This window comes from Meles meles, chromosome 14, assembly GCF_922984935.1.
Source record: "Meles meles chromosome 14, mMelMel3.1 paternal haplotype, whole genome shotgun sequence".
Lineage (NCBI taxonomy): Eukaryota > Metazoa > Chordata > Mammalia > Carnivora > Mustelidae > Meles > Meles meles.
Window position 1 is genome coordinate 85,763,400 of NC_060079.1, and position 15,109 is coordinate 85,778,508.

A 15,109-nucleotide genomic window follows, 5' to 3' on the forward strand; every position below is an offset into this window, starting at 1 on the left:
TCCGGGGCCACGTGAGGGCCTGGGAGTGCGACCCCGACTGGGGGCCTCCGGCTGTCCACTCGGCGCCCAGGCGCACGGCTCGGGGATGTCGGAAGCCACGGGTGTCACCTGTGCGGGAGCGCGGGTCAGAGCCGCACGGGTGAGCCCCCTGCCAATGCCGCGGCCTCGTCTTCAGCACGTGCAAGTCTCTGCAGCGAGACGGGGACACGGTCTCCTCCTCTCAGGGGTCCTGGGAATTTGTGCTGTTTTGCCGGCCATGAATAGACCCCCTTCCTGACGCTCAAGGACGGGCTGTCCCTGCACTGCCGCCGTGGCTGAGCCCGCTTACCTCCAGGGGCCTGTGCTCCTGAGGCCGGGCGGGTGAGTCCCCAGCCCCGACCTGGGCGGTCCGGCCGAGGGACCCCCTGCGCGTGGCTTCCTGCCTTTCCCCCCAGAAAACAAAGCGGCAGCGGCAGCAGGGGTTAGTCCGTGACTCAGAGACCTTCCTGGCCAGGGTGTCCCGGGTCCGTGGTCTGCCAGCTGGCGCCAAGCCTTGGCACCCTCCTGGGAAGCGAGGGGGTGACCCCGCGGGCCCCGGGCCCCTGGAGAGAGCTCCGCCACAGCCGGGCCGGCCCAGCCAAGCTGCGGAAGCGCCGTGTTAAGTGCGAGATGCCCCTGGCTTTTATTCACACCAGATGCTGCTTCCGAAAGACTGTTGGACGCCCCGTCGGCCGGAGCAGGTGCGCTTGCTTTCTGCGCTCGCGGGCTGGGACCCGGCCACGGCGAGCGGCGCCGCGTCCTTAGCCTCGAGCCTGGTGGAGCCTGCGGTGGCCCAGGCTGGACCCGGCAGGCCGCGTGACAGCCGCGGGCCACACGGAAGGAGATGCGGGGACGCACGAGGACCCTTTATTCCCGGCTTTCTCAGGCACTCGCTCCAAAGGGGCTGGTTTTTAGATCTAGATCCAGTGTGATTAAAAACGCCGGTGGAGGGAAGCGCATGCTTCCGGGGGCCGCGCCCGAGGCCAGGAGCAGGCGGAATGCGCACTTGGTCTGCGCGCGGCCGTCCTGGTTAGTGTGGTCGGCATGGTGAGCGCTTGGCGTTAGTGGTGCACACAGTGAAACACCCCGACTGTCCTCGAGGCTGTTTGTGCTGCCGCGCTGGGAGGCTTGGGGCCTCTGGCGTGGGGCCAGCGGTGCCCCGGGGCCACGCAAGGGCAGGACAAACATCCTCGGAGGACGGACAGTGCATTTCATACGGCAGGTGGGGTTCTGACATCGGGGAGGGGAGGGTTAGATGTGATTCTGGCCAGGGAGGCGTGGCGCACACCCAGGAGGGCCGTGGGCCCCAGACAGCGGCGGGAGCCTTTACTTGTCCTCCGCGGACAGGCGGTACAGGGCCTCGCCCAGACACGCCAGCTCCTCCCTGTGCTCCAGGTCCTGGTATAGGCCCTCAGGAACCGCGTCCAGGCCGTGCAGCAGCCCGAACAGGCAGCCCGCAATGGTCCCCGTGGCCCCGCTCTCGCCTGGAACGAAAAACACAGGTCCTCAGGGGCCTTGGGGTCGAGGCAGGGACCCGGCACTAGCCAGAGCCTGCCAGTCCCCCTTGCCAAGGGCCCGTGTCAGAGACCCTCTGGGCAACTCCCTGGACCCGACCCCAACTTTGCTCTGGGTGAACCAACTTGAGGCGTTTGCTGCCCCTTCCCACCCTCCCACCTTGCACGCGTGATTGTGTACGGGCGCCCGTGCTGTCCTGGGGGCCGGGCGCACCGGGAGCCCTCGTCTGCGGGCGGCGCTGGCCCTCACGACCTGAGCCTCGGCACCAGCAACCGAGGGGCTCCGATGCCCACGGAGACTCTGTGCCCAGTGCGAGCTGGCGTTTGCCAGGAATCCCCTCATTTCACACCCGCAGGAGACAGTGGGCCCTGGGGGGCGGGGAGATCCCGCGCAGCCTCGGGACCGTGACGGCCGCCTCTGCAAGGCTCAGACCCGCAGCTGCCGAGGCGAAGTCCCACCGAGCCCTGTCTGGCCACAGGGTCAGCAGAACCATACGGTGCTATCGTAGCAGGAACCCCACTCAAGCCCAGCGGCCTTGGAGGAGCGGGGCGTGTACCCCTTTCCTCGTGAGCTCAGGAAAACAGCCACGCGAGGCAGCACCCGCCCAGAGAAGGACACACATTCTGGGGGGCAGGAGGCCGGGCCCTTGGAGACCCTTGGAGGACACTTAGGGGGAGAACAGGGCGCTGGTCGCCCAGAACCCGAGACCACTAAAGAAGGCAGTCCCACCTCCGTGGCACATGGCCCGGTGGCAGAGCTCCGTCCAGCTGTTCCCGGCCCCGAGGAGAGCATCGTAGGCAATCATGGGGGCATCGTGGCCCCGCCGGCCCCCTCGGCCTTCCGAGCTCCATTTCCGGTAAGCCTGAAGGGAGAGTGGGGTCAGGGTCACGTGACGGCAAACCAGTGTCGGCTGGAGCACGAGCTCCCGGGCGTCTACCTACTGGCTGTGCACTTACGGGGCGCCTCGTGTATGCCAGGCACTGACCCAGGGCTGGGCCGACCATGCACAGGAAAGACCCACCTCTGCAGGTTCCCACGGGTGCAGGCCTTCCCGTGACAAAGCTGCCAAGTCTACGGAGACAGAGCCCACACGGCCCTCGTCTGAGCAGAGCACGGGCCCAGCAGGCGCCAGGGCCCCGAGGCAGGGACGGGTTAGGGTTCGGCAGGAAGCCCCGTGGGGTACGCCGCACGTGGTCAGGCCGGCGAGAGCAGGGAGCGAGCAGGGCCGGGAGGGGGGATGGGCTGTCGCAGCCCTGTGCCCTGGGGACCGTCAGCTTTGGTCTGGGGCAGCCGCACCCTCCGTAGGACTGCACGCCGGGGCCTTCCTGCGTCCAGGCGAGGTCCATGGGGGCACACGAGGGACGGTAAGGAGCACCCAAGCAGGAAGGGTGCCCCCCCCTTCCCTGACACCGTCCCGACACCGGGAACGCAGACGTGCTCGCGGGGGCTAGGGCAGCCGGACGGGGCCACAGGGTGCCCTCAGCAGGCAGAGGGGCCGCCCACGAGTGTGCTCAGCGCCTGACTGCAAGGGGCTTCAGCTCGGCTTTGGGATCCCTGGACGTATGGATGACGCGTGTGAATCTTGGCCACGCCGCAGGGATGCGGGGCTCTCCCTCATGCCACCCCCCGTGGTGCCGACAGCAGCAGCCTGCCGGGGAGTCTGCCGCACGAGAAAGGGGGATGGCCCAGCCTCGTCCATCAGCCTCGGCTTGAAGTCGTAACCCCGGGAACACGAAGTGGAACAGGACGTCTTTAACAATCCTATTTTCAAGTTTTCTAGCACACACCGTGCTTTTAGTGAGAGAAAATAGAAAGAGGAACTTCTATCTGTTTCAAACATGCCTCCTCCAGGAAGGTTTCCAACACCCCCCACGGCTGCTCTGGGCCCCTCGTTGCTACGGGGGAGCCTCCCCGGCCGGGCTCCACTCGGAGCCAGAACACAGCCCGGTCGCGGCGGCCCCTCGGCAGGGACCCCGGCCATGGCCGTCCCCACCCCTGGACACAGCCAGACTTACCTTGTCCCTCTCCTCCGCGTCGTAGCGGTCGGGGAAGACGGCTTTGCTCCCCGTGTCGTCGCTGATCTTTCTCTCCTCCAAGTAAAACTGCCACTTCGCTTCAAAGTAAAACCAGTGCTCCTGGTACTCTACGAGAGAGCAGGTGCGCCGTGCCGAGGGCCTCGCTGGCCGTGGGGGCGGGGCGGCAGCCGGACGTGGAGGGCAGAGCCCCCCAGCCACGGCTCCGCGGCTCCCGCTGGCGTCCGCCGCCGCTTTGAAACCACCTCGAGGAAGGTGGAGACGAGGGACAAAGCGACCCCAAGCCTTGCTCGACTCCGTTTGGGACCCGAGGCTCAGCCCGCGATTCCGAGACTGTTCTCCTGTGTGTTCTGAGCCTGAACCCCTGCCCTGACACGCCGCCGGGGCGCAGGTGCCAACAGGTGAGCCTCCAGCGGGCGGCTGACACCGCGGGGCCTCCTCGCCAGCCCGGGGAGCCGCCTGGCTCAGGGGCACAGCCGACACCCGCGGGATGGGGGACGGCTCGGAGGCACAGATAGGCCCTAGGACAGGTCTTGGTGAGGCTCCGGGTCCTGAGAGACCCGCAGGCTCCCGGGAAAGCTGGCCCAAGTCCGCTTTACAAAACTAACAGCAAAGCCACCGAAGGCTGGGCAAGGTGACTGGGCCAGACAGGAAGGCCCTGAGGAGACCTGGGCTCGGTCCACGTGCGGCCACTTCTCTCCTGGCCGCTGGGCAGCAAGTCTGGGGACAGACGTCCAAGCAGAAAGTTGGGGAACTGAGTTGCTGTTGCCTGTACTGCCCACGGGCTTTGTCCCCACTAAGCAGAAAGTCCTGGAACACGATTTTCTCCAGACGGTTTTGGGTTTCTACTGCAAAGGTGTGTGTCCTGGAAGGTCATAAAACTCTAGGTTGGACACATTAAAAATTAAACAGAAAGAACCAAGTCCTCCCCGTTCCTGTCCAGGAGCGCCCCTGATGGCTGCTCTGCGGGAAAGCCTGGGAGCTCTGGGAACTGTCCCCCACGCAGCGGGAACGCACCGCGTGGCCCGCACTCGGCCTCACTGACCTGTCTCTCCCTGGGGAAGGACGCGGCCCCAGGCAGCCTTGCCATCGCACAGAGCCCAGGCCGAGTGACTCAAGCCAGGCAAGTGTGGAGCTCTATTCTATGATTAGGGTTATAGGGGACACTTCAGGACAAGAGGACAAGAGGTTCTCGGCTCCCTTCGGAATGGGCTGTGGGCAAGTTTCCCGGCACTACGAGTTCACAGAAGCAGAGGTGAAGCTCTCCTGGTCACGTTGGTCTGGAAGCTTCTCCAGACGCATTTATGAGTCCCCACGTGTCAAAGGGTGACAGTGACTCGTGGGTCTCCTGTCTCAAGACCTCGGCCTCAGGCAGCCCAGAAGACCACAACCTCCCGCACACACAGCCCACGCCCCCTCTGCCCTGGGACGAACGCGGACAACTTCAGAACACCTGCATGAGCTCGCGTCCCTCCCAGAGGGAGAGAGCCCTGCACGGGGTTGGCCGCCCAAGGAGAAGCCGGGGGCTTTTTGGCCCTGCACCGGCTTCTCCGTCTGGTCTGTCAGGCGCCATTTGCCCAACGCCAGTGACATCGCGATCCCTAGGGCCTCTGCCGGACAAGCCAGTGGACACCACATGGGCAGCCAAGGGGGGGTGTCTTTTGACCACGGGTTTGGGTAACTGGGACAGACAGACATTTCTGGGTGTAGAGGTCACCAGAGGGCACCGATGCCCGTCTGGGCTCCGGGTCCGGCTGTCTGTAAGCTTCAGCAGCAGTGTGGACGTTGGTGCGGGCGTCCCTCGTCCTGGGGGACGGGCTACTTCGGGACCATCTGGAATGCCGAAGCCCGGTGTGCACCCCTCTTGTCCCTCTGGCTGCTCTCAGACAGCAGGATGGCTGGGGTCGGGGTGTGGAGCTCCAACTGCCCAACTGTTCCGAGTCTCCTGGCTATGGGGGTCCCCTGGGCGGGTGTCGCCCTCTGCCAGGAGTGCCCTCCATCTCACTGTGGGGTGGGCCGACCCCAAGCCGTCTGGGAACTTGGTCTGAATGTGCCCTGAGTGTGCATCAGGCCAGCGTGATGGAGAGCGACAGGAAAGGGGCCAGACTCACCTGCCAGGTGCCGGATGGTCTTTTTACAGTACTCCTCGGCCAGCGGGACTGTCCGCACCATGTCCCTGCCCCACTGCTCCAGCGGCTTGCCCTGCGCAGCATACGACGCAAACAGGGCCGTGCACAGGGACCCGAGGAAGCCTGCGGGGCAGAGGGCAGAACAACAGAACAACCATGGCTCTGGGCTCGGCGTCCTGGGCCATGGCTCCGGGCACGCGGGCCTTCCGTCTCCTGCACGAAGGGCTGTGGTGGGGACACAGAGGCCTGCCCGAGGCTCACGGAAAGGACAGCCACGCAGAGAGGGGCACGGCCGTGTCAGAGCTGCCCTCGGGGGCTCGCTGGCCGCTCTGGGAGGCACCGCTGCGGGCCGGGAGTCAGTGTCCGGTTCTCGGACCTGTCACCATCCTGACCCCCTGCCGTGACCCCGCCCCCATCTTGACCCCCTGCTGTGACCCCGCCCCCCCGGGGTATCTAGCGTCCAGGCGGCGCACGGCTATCCGACTGCGACGCCTGCAGCCGGCAGCGTCCGGAACAGGGACAGGAGCCGCCTGCCTTCCCGGTGTCGCCCACCTGCCATCACACCCTCCGTGTCTCATCGGGGCTTTCATCAGAGACACCGTGTGACACGTTTCTTTCACACGAGTGGACAGTCCATCCGCCAATGTTGTAGAGGTCGGGGTTGCAGACCCAGAGTCCCGTGGACCTCGGACTGTCAGCAGACGCTGGGCCCTGTCACGCCTGGAGGCTTCCCGGGCTCAGCCCGCCTCCACCTGCACCACGAGCCAGCGGGCGCTCAGCACGGAGCCCTTCCCAGCCGGCCGGGACGCCGCCAGCTGCTCCAAACGTCTACCTGCCGTGAGCGCCCCACGCGGGTGCTGCCAGGAGGGCACAGTGTGGCCACACCAGCTACAGTAACATTGAAAGTGGCCTGGAGGGGACACCTGGGGGGCTCAGTTAGTGAAGCATCTGCCTTCGACTCAGGTCATGAGCTCGGGGTCCTGGGATCGAGTCCCACATCAGGTTCTCTGCTCAGTGGGGAGCCTGCTTCTCCCTCTGCCTCTCTCTCTCTCAAATAAATAAATAAAGTCTTTCGGGGAAAAAAGAAAGTGGCCTTGAAAGAGGGACGTCTCAGGACAGCGGCGGGCTGGGAGGACGCGTCCCCCCCGATTCACGCGTGGTTACAGGTTTGCGAGTTTCACGTCATTCTTCTTCTTCTTTTTTTTTTTTAAATATTTTATTTATTTGACAGACAGAGATCACAAGTAGGCAGAGAGGCAGGCAGAGAGAGAGGAGGAAGCAGGCTCCCTGAGGAGCACAGAGCCCGATGTGGGGCTCGATCCCAGGACCCTGAGATCATGACCTGAGCAGAAGGCAGAGGCTTTAACCCACTGAGCCACCCAGGCGCCCCTCTTTTTTTTTTTTTAAATGTATTTACTCATCAGAGACATAGCAAGATGGAACACGAGCAGAGAGAGGAAGGGAAAACAGGCTCCCTGCCGATCAGGGGCCCGACGAGGGGCTCGATCCCAGGACCCCGGGACCCTGACCTGAGCTGAAGGCGGACACTTAACGACGGAGCCAGTCAGGTGCCCTACGTCATTCTTTCTTAAACTCAGAAGCCAACAGCCCCTCTAGGTCATGACTCTCGGTCGGCGCTGGGGCCCTGCCTGTCCTCGTGCTGGGTGACGGACATGCGGTGGGAACCCCGGGAGCAGCCGGCATCACGGCTCCAGGAGGAACAGCCCGGAGCTCGGGGCTCCATGCTCTGTCCTCGTGGCAAGCTGGCCCGGCTCCCAGTGCCACGGTCATCCCCGCGACAGGTGGGGAAACAGAGGCACGGCTGGGGACGGCGCAGCACTCGGCAGAAGACACCCGACCTTGTGCCACAACGTGGATGCCCGGGACGTCAGCCCGGATCCCAGCTTCCTTTCCCTTCCCCCGGCGCACACGGCGCCACACCTGCCGGGTCCACCCTCTCCAGAATCGCCACATTCAATGCCACGCCGGCTCTCAGGCCCACCACAGAGCGTGGGCAGTGTGCGCGGGCTGACAGGCGGGCGACCCCGGGGCAGCGTCACCTGTGGGGTGGTTGTGGGTCATCCTGCCGCACTCGACGCTCACTTCCACCAGAGTCTGCAGGCGCTCCGGTTTCCAGTACCGCATGCCGACGCACATGGCTTTGGTGGCGGCTCCAAACCCTGACCCTGGGGGGACACACGGTGCGCACAGTTTCAGATGTGGCTCCGAAAACCTGCCTCTGGCAGCCGGACCTCCACGGGTGACCGGACGCGTGCACATGCTCAGGGAGTACCGATCCCAGTGTCACAAAGGAAATGGAAAACAGGCCCACGACCCAAGCACCCGACGACGAACAGAGAGGAAGTGGACGGCAAAGCCTCCCCATGTTGGAAGGCTGCTCCGGCATCGGACACGGAATTCTGGGTGGCTTGGGACACACTCCGGCGCGCTCTCCCGGGAAGACATTGGGCACAGGCCCGCAGAGACTGCGTGCTGTAGCCGGGCCCATCTGCTCGCTGTGAAGACAGCTCCGCTGGGCGGGACCTGCCACGGAGCGAGGGCGCCATCCCGGGGTCCCAGGGTCCCCGGGGTGTGACGACCAGCCACCGCATGCCCTCCCACCTGCTGACGGACGCCTGGGCCATTTCCCCGGGGTGTGATGGCTACAACAACACCGTGACCTCTCCTGACCAAACCTTCGTCCCGACACACGCTTTCTTTTCTCGGGGGCGGACACCTCGGATGGACCGTTCAGCTCCTCCGAGCAACAAGCGGTCACCTCGGAAGGCACTGGGTGGTCGTGTCCTGTGTCCCCCCCGACGGGCCTCACGGTCAGTCTTCCCACGTCCTCACCGACACCTGTCGTTTCCTGACTTAATTCCAGCCATTCTGACTGACGTGCGGTGGGATCTCACTGTGGTTCTGATGGGATTTCCCTGGCGCCGAGGGCACATCTCGGAGACACTTTTCACGTGTCTGTCGGCGTCTGAAGTCTCCTGGGAGAAGCGTCTGCTCCTGTCTTCTGAGACTTTGACCACTATTTCTTTCAATCGTTTCTTTGTTGCCCTTCGCTCTACCAGGGACCCTGTCACAGGCCCATGAGGCCACTGTAAGCCGCCTGTGCTTTTTCCTATTTTCGGATCCTTTTTCCTCTGTGCCTTCAGACTCACTAAGTTTTTCTCCTGAAAAATACAATTTCACCCAGTGCATTTAGAAACTCAGACGTCGTAATGTTTTTCTGGAAATGTGATTTGTGTCCGTCCGTGTCCCTTCCTAACTTTTTCAGCCTGTGGAATATCTATAACTACACCCGTTCCATGACTCGAACGGCTGCCTCAGGCTTCGTGGGTTCCAATTATTGATTTTTCTCTCGTTACAGATTCTGTCTCCCTTCTTCTTTCATGACAGTAACGTGATTAGATGCCAACCTCAGTATAAGCCCAGAGTGGGGTCTGTCCCCAGTATAAACCCAGATGGGGGCATCTGTCCTCAGTAGAAGCCCAGACGGGGGCATCTGTCCCCAGTATAAGCCCAGAATGGGGTCTGTCCCCAGTATAAGCCTAGCCGGGGGTCCATCCTCAGTATAAACCCAGACAAGGGCGTCTGTCCCCAGTAGAAGCCCAGACGGGGACCCGTCCTCAGTAGAAGCCCAGACAGGGGCATCTGTCCTCAGTAGAAGCCCAGAGTGGGGTCTGTCCCCAGTATAAGCCCAGCCGGGGGTCCGACCTCAGTATAAACCCAGACGGGGGCATCTGTCCTCAGTAGAAGCCCAGAGTGGGGTCTGTCCCCAGTATAAGCCCAGCCAGGGGTCCGACCTCAGTATAAACCCAGACGGGGGCATCTGTCCTCAGTATAAACCCAGATGAGGGGACCTGTCCCCAGTATAAGCCCAGAGTGGGGTCTGTCCCCAGTATAAACCCAAAGGGGCACATTTGTCCTCTATAAAGCGGGCGGGGCAGGTCCCGGACCCAGGAGCCGGTGCTGGGGGGCAGAGATCTGGTCACGTAAATATGGCCTCTCCGAACACGTCGGAGCATCCTGGGCACAGACCACACGCTGCTAGGACACGTTTTCCTGACTTTGGTGACATACACTTAAAGGGAAAGCAGTCGAGATGAAGCTCCTTAAGATGACCCCGGGGTTGGTGCGGACGGACGCCGGCTGTCAGCCGCGGCACCCGGGAGCCCCCGCGTCCCCCTGTGCTGCGCAAACCTGCGGAGCTGCTGGTTAGTGGACGGCACAGGGGTTAGTGTCCAGGCTGCTGTCCCGCATGCGCTTTAGGGGGAGAAGAAAGCGCTCCCTGACCCTTCTCGTTGAAAGGCGTGTGCCAGGCGAGGAGATAGTTATCTGGCTTCAGCTGCGAGCAGCCTTCCAGGGTGGCCGGGTCCGCCCAATGTTCCGGAAGCTTCTCGAGGACCTCCACGTAGCGCCTCACCATCTCCCGGTACAGGTCGTCCAGGCACCAGTAGTCTGGGAAGGAAAGAGCAGGAGGACAGGGTCAGACCGAGCAGGAAGGGGGCAGCGGCCTTGCGAGCCCCCAGGGTGGCAGGGACAAGGCCGGTGGCAGTGAGCTTCGTGGCCCCACGTTCGTGGGAGAGGAGGAAGCTTCGGGCAACCTACCGCCCAGTCGTGGCCCGTGGGAATGTGTGGCCTGCACACGGCTCACTCTGGCTACACAGCAGAGTCCAGACAAAACCCAGAGTTCTGCCTACGTGAGGACGGGCCCGAAATGTGCCTGTTCCCTGGGCTTCCGCGAGCCCGTGTCTCCGTGCGGAGGGCCGAGCCTCTGCACTCCGGCGGCCGTCTCCCTCCTGTGAAGCAGCTCAGTGCGGCCCCAGCTTGTCCCAAATGCCCCCCGTGCACAGGGGCATCCCTCGAGGATGGCGGACGTGGAGGACAGGGTAGCTAATGAGCTGCCCAGCAGCTGGCGGGGGGCCGTTGCCCTCGGACAGTTGCAGCTGCCCCCAGCACCGCCCGCTTGTCTTGTGGGGTCACGGGGAAGGCTCCGTGGGTTATGCGACATGCCCGAGCCCGGAGATGATGGTGACCGGAGGTCGAGTGCAAGGTCTGAGCGTTGCTGTCATTAGAAGCCCAGGTGGTGGGCAGAGACCACCGAGCTCCCAGTGTGGGGTCCGGTTTGCCTTGTTCCGTCAGAGAGCAGGGCGGGGTGGTGGCGAGGCCGCTGTGCCAGGCCAGCTGGGCAGGGGGAAAGCGCCAATGGGAACTTCACAGCTACCAGCAGACTCATTCTGTACCCAAGATGCATTTCCGCCCCTCTCCTGGGTGCACACCCCAACTTTGGGGTTTGGGGGAGGGGAGGAGAGAAGGAGGGAGCCCCGTCCCCCTCTTGGTTACCGCAGGGGCGAGGGAGATGGGTACACTCGCCAAGCCCCTCCCTGCTCCGGGACGGAAGCTCCTGCCGCCCTCAGGGCCGGTGGGCCCTCGTGCCCCGGGGTTGTGGCTCTGAGGCAGGACCTGGTCCTCCATCCTCCTGCCCCCAAGTGCACACGGGCGGCCTGTGGGACGCGCCAGGCTTGGGTCTGGGGGGCGGTGTGGAGAGTGTGTGGCCAGCCGGGTTGGTGGGGGAGCGGGCTTCGCGGGCACACGGCTGCTGGGGTCGTCCAGACGACCTCCCTTATCAACAGCCTTTCTTAACTGGATCTGGGGTTGGTGAGCCTCCCAGAACCCCTCAGGTAATCCATTGTATTCTGGAATCACGTCCTTCTACAGGAAAAAAAACCCTCCTTAAAAACAAAACAGCAGCAGACAGTCTTGGGTTTCAGGCTGGAATCCCAACCAGAAACAGGTTTTCCGGAGCCGCTGCGCCGCCCTCCTCGGACTCTCGCCACCTTGTCAGGTGGCCTTTGGGCTCAGTCTTCTCCGCCTTCCCACCCCGTGTCCGCAGAGACAAGTCCACTCACGAAACCCCTGTACGTCCCCAAACCACGTCGCCATGAAGAAAACAGAATGCCCACGGCAACGCGCTTTGCAGTAGAAAGTCCGCTTCCCAAAGCGCTTTTCCTCCAGGGAGCCAGTGGTGGAGGAGACGGAGCACTGGGCCAGGCCCCGTTCCCCTGCAGGGTCCACACACGCCCGTGGCACCTGCTGTGGTCCCCGCGGGCTCACGGCCCCCTTCCTCCTGAGCGGCCACGGCCGCTCGAGCTGCTGAACCCAGACCAAGACAATGAGGAAGACAGGTGTTAGCTACCCCGCCACGAGCCGTGGTCCCTCGATTAAATCATCACGTGGCGGGTGCCAGCACTACCCCACCTCGTCTCATGTGAGCCTGTGACAGAGCCGTCGTCGTCCCGAAGGGCAGGAGGGAAACCAAGTCGCGAGTTTGAGGGCCGGGAGTGGCAGGCCCCAGGGCCCCCGAGGCGGAGCCCCCTCGGCACCCTTGGGCGACGGGCACAGGGCAGCCTTGGTGAGTGCGTGCCAAGGGCCTGCGGGCGTGCCGTGCACACTGGATTGCCCAGCCGGCCTGTGGGGAATGGGGCGCTGCTTCAGGGCCAGGACTGATCTCACCCAGTTCCGCACATTCCAGAGACGCGGACCCAAGGAGCAAGTCACACACGACCCTGCGTCCCCCCGATGACAACAGGACCCTGCGGCCCCACAGCGCAGAATGGCGGGACGCGCTTGAAAATGCTGACCCGGGGTCCCCCTCTGGGAAGGTCTGCGGGTCTTTGGGAAGGTGGTGAAGAATTACCCTCCATCGGGGTCCTTGAGGTCCCCGTGCGGCCGCTGGCTGCAGGCAGTCGGGATGGCGCGAGGAACTTGTGTGTCGGAAGCAAGTTACCTGGTCCCGTCCCTGCTCAGACACTCACGTGGGGCCCTTGGGCAGGTTCCCTGACCTCTCTGCGTCCGTTCCTGTTCTGTAGAGCCATGATCAGGCCAGCCTTCGGGGTGATGCGAGGGTCAGAGCGTCACAGGCGGGTCAGCGCACACCACGCAGCACTCCGCACCGTGTCGGGGCTGGCGGGGCCGTGGACGGGCCTCAGAGGCTCCATTTTGGCTACAATTTGCTCTTTCTTTCTTTCTTTTTTTAAAAATTTGCTATTTTTTAAAAATAAAGATGTTTTTTATTTCACGAAGACAGGGCACAAGCAGGGAGCATGGGAGGGGGGAAGCAGGCTCCCCGCTGAGCAGGGAGCCCAACCGGGCTGGATCCCTGGACCCCGGGGATCATGACTGGCCGCGTCCCCAGCGGAGCCCCAGGCGCCCCACAGTTCGCTATTTATTGGCAAAAGGTCCAGCCGTTGGACGACGAAACTCAAATCTCCCCTTAGGTTTTTAGTGACTGCGAGAGCGGCGCTGCAGTTTGCGGAGGTTCGGTCGGGCGCTCTTCTCCAGCGACCCCTGGAGACCGGAGGGGCGGGGCGGGGCACGCAGCAGCCGCGGTGCCCACGGCCGGAGGGGGGGTCTTGTCTCTGCTCAGAAACGAAGCCCCGAACGCCCCCCCCCTCCATTTCACACGGGGCAGATCTTGCCGTTTCTGTCAAGACGGCTCAGTCTAATCTCGGAGAGCCCGGCTGCGGACGCGCGGTGGGTGGAGAGACGGGCGCGCCCGGAGAGGACAGGAGGGAGCAAGGCCGGGCTGTGCTGCCAAACCCGGGGGCGGGGGCTGGGCTCGGGCGCGGCTTCCTGGGGAGGGTGGGGGTCCTGCTCCGGGTTAGCCGGGAACAGACCCCGGAGACGGAGACGCACGTCCCAGCCGTCCGGACTCGGGGAGGTGCCCCCGCTGGGCGCCTGGAGCTATCTTATCTGTGCGGCTCCAGGCCTCGCCCGGGCTATTTTGGAACGGACGGCAGACGGCATTCCTGCCCGGTGAGCGCAGAGCTAAGCTGGGCGAGCCCCGGGCTCTGGGCCCCGGGGCCTCCTGGCCTCTCTGCTGCCCGACTTGCACCCTGTTAGCCGGAACCGGCCCGGGAGCTGCGCTCACCCCCGCTGCTTCCCTGAAAGTCGTGCAGACACGCGCCCCCGGCCACCTGCTGCCCGGAGAAGACGTCATGCCCCCGGCCCCCAGCGGCCAAACTCCCCTGTCAGGAGGAGTGGTATAGGCAGATATCTGAGTCCTATTTTGGGAGATGGGTTTAGACTCCAAATCTTTGGGATTGTAAGTAATCCCCAAATATGTTATCTTAATGGACCCAGATTTCCGACCGGCTTATCGTTTTTCTCTTCTTTCGGAGTGAAACCGGGGGCTGACTGCAGTGAGCAGCTGGACCCTCTCCCGAAACAGCCCAAAGCGAGACACTCAGTTGGTTTAACTCTGGAGACACGTTTACAGACGTGAACCAGCAGTCAGATTTTGGAGGCCGACGGCGGACAGGCAGAGTGACCCGACCCGGACAGGCGGCGAGAAGGGGAGCCAGTGGGGGCGGTTGGGGTCCTGGCGGCAGAGACGCCCGGTGCCCACAGGGCTGCGGCTGGGGACGGGGTGGCCGGCTTACCTGTGGTCAAGGCCCCGGCCGTCGTCAGGTGCATGATGGTGTTGTCGCTTACTGGCCACTTCTCCGGGGAGAGTGGACGCTGGTCCAGGCTCCCGCTTGTCTGCGGCCCCTCCTGGACCTTCCTGCCGGAGGCACTGGTATCCTTGTGGGCATTTCTGTGTCCGAGCGCGTCCCCCACGGCCCCCAGCAGCATCGCAGCCTTGAACTTCTCCATCGCGGAGGCTCCTCTGGCCGCTCGGCTGCCCCGCGCCCAGACTTTGTGCTTCTTGGCCGCGGCCTTCAGCGCCCCCGCCCCGGCCCCTCATTGTGGTGTCCTAGCGGCTGGGAGGAGCCCGCATGGCTAGACACGCCCCTTCTGTCTCGGCAGGTGGCACCAATGAGAACCTCTCCGGCCCGCTGCTCTGGGCGCCTGTGGAGGAGTCGCGTGGTCACGGCCCTCCCTTCCGCGTCACCAGGGCACTAGCTCTGAGCCGTGACAGCTGCGGCCGCTTCCCCACGGAGCCACAACTCTCCGCGCTGAGCCGGAGCCAGGGCCGGGGCAGCACTGGCCTCCACAACTTGGGGCGGAGTCCCCAGCGCGGTGCCTCGGGCACGCCGGGCTCGGGCTCGGGCTCAGCCGCCCGCTCCGCGCACCTGCTCCTGCGGGCTCTGCCCCCACAGCCTGGTCTTTTCTCGCATTCCAGGGAAATGGAATCGTGGGCTCCGTGGCCTGACGGCATCAATTCATGGTCCATTCTTGCCACGCACTGTTTCACTTTTCATTTCACGGGAAATGTTTGGATGACACGGTGTTTGCCAGAAAACCTAGGGAATGTGCAGGCCCAGGAGAGAGGCGCCTGGCGTGTCTGTGGGTGTGGGTCTCGCTGACGGCTCTGGCGCAGCGGCCTGGCTCTGGACCCCAGCCTCACGCAGATGTGCCCAGGTCCGCAGGGCGGATGCACTACGGGAAGGGAGGCTGGGG

At 63.9% G+C, this 15,109-nt stretch overlaps 1 protein-coding gene across 2 annotated transcripts; it reads right to left on the minus strand.

The window, feature by feature from the left end:
• Positions 1-898: 898 nt before the first annotated feature.
• On the minus strand, positions 899-14,410 carry ADPRHL1 (ADP-ribosylhydrolase like 1). Of its 2 annotated transcripts, XM_045978207.1 has the most exons (7): positions 14,149-14,410; positions 10,001-10,165; positions 7,756-7,881; positions 5,678-5,818; positions 3,549-3,676; positions 2,263-2,395; positions 899-1,502 (listed from the first exon to the last, which is right to left on the minus strand). In XM_045978207.1, the coding sequence occupies exons 1-7, from the start codon at positions 14,360-14,362 to the stop codon at positions 1,345-1,347; spliced, it is 1,065 nt and encodes a 354-aa protein (XP_045834163.1). In that variant the 5' UTR covers positions 14,363-14,410; the 3' UTR covers positions 899-1,344. The 2 variants fall into 2 exon arrangements, with proteins under 2 accessions (XP_045834163.1, XP_045834162.1); XM_045978206.1 differs by lacking the exon at positions 10,001-10,165 and having other exon boundaries at positions 14,149-14,399.
• Between the last annotated feature and the right edge of the window lie 699 nt (positions 14,411-15,109).

What these genes read in the sequence shown, in the direction of transcription:
- ADPRHL1 (XM_045978207.1), bottom strand. Translation starts at nt 14,362, where the DNA reads ATGGAGAAGTTCAAGGCTGCGATGCTGCTGGGGGCCGTGGGGGACGCG. An exon ending in CACGCCTTTCAACGAGAAGG is followed by an intron (nt 7,882 to 10,000) that starts GTCAGGGAGCGC and finishes GTGTCCCCCCAG; the next exon opens with GGTCAGGGTTTGGAGCCGCC. An exon ending in ACGCGGAGGAGAGGGACAAG is followed by an intron (nt 2,396 to 3,548) that starts GTAAGTCTGGCT and finishes CTCTCCCTTCAG; the next exon opens with GCTTACCGGAAATGGAGCTC.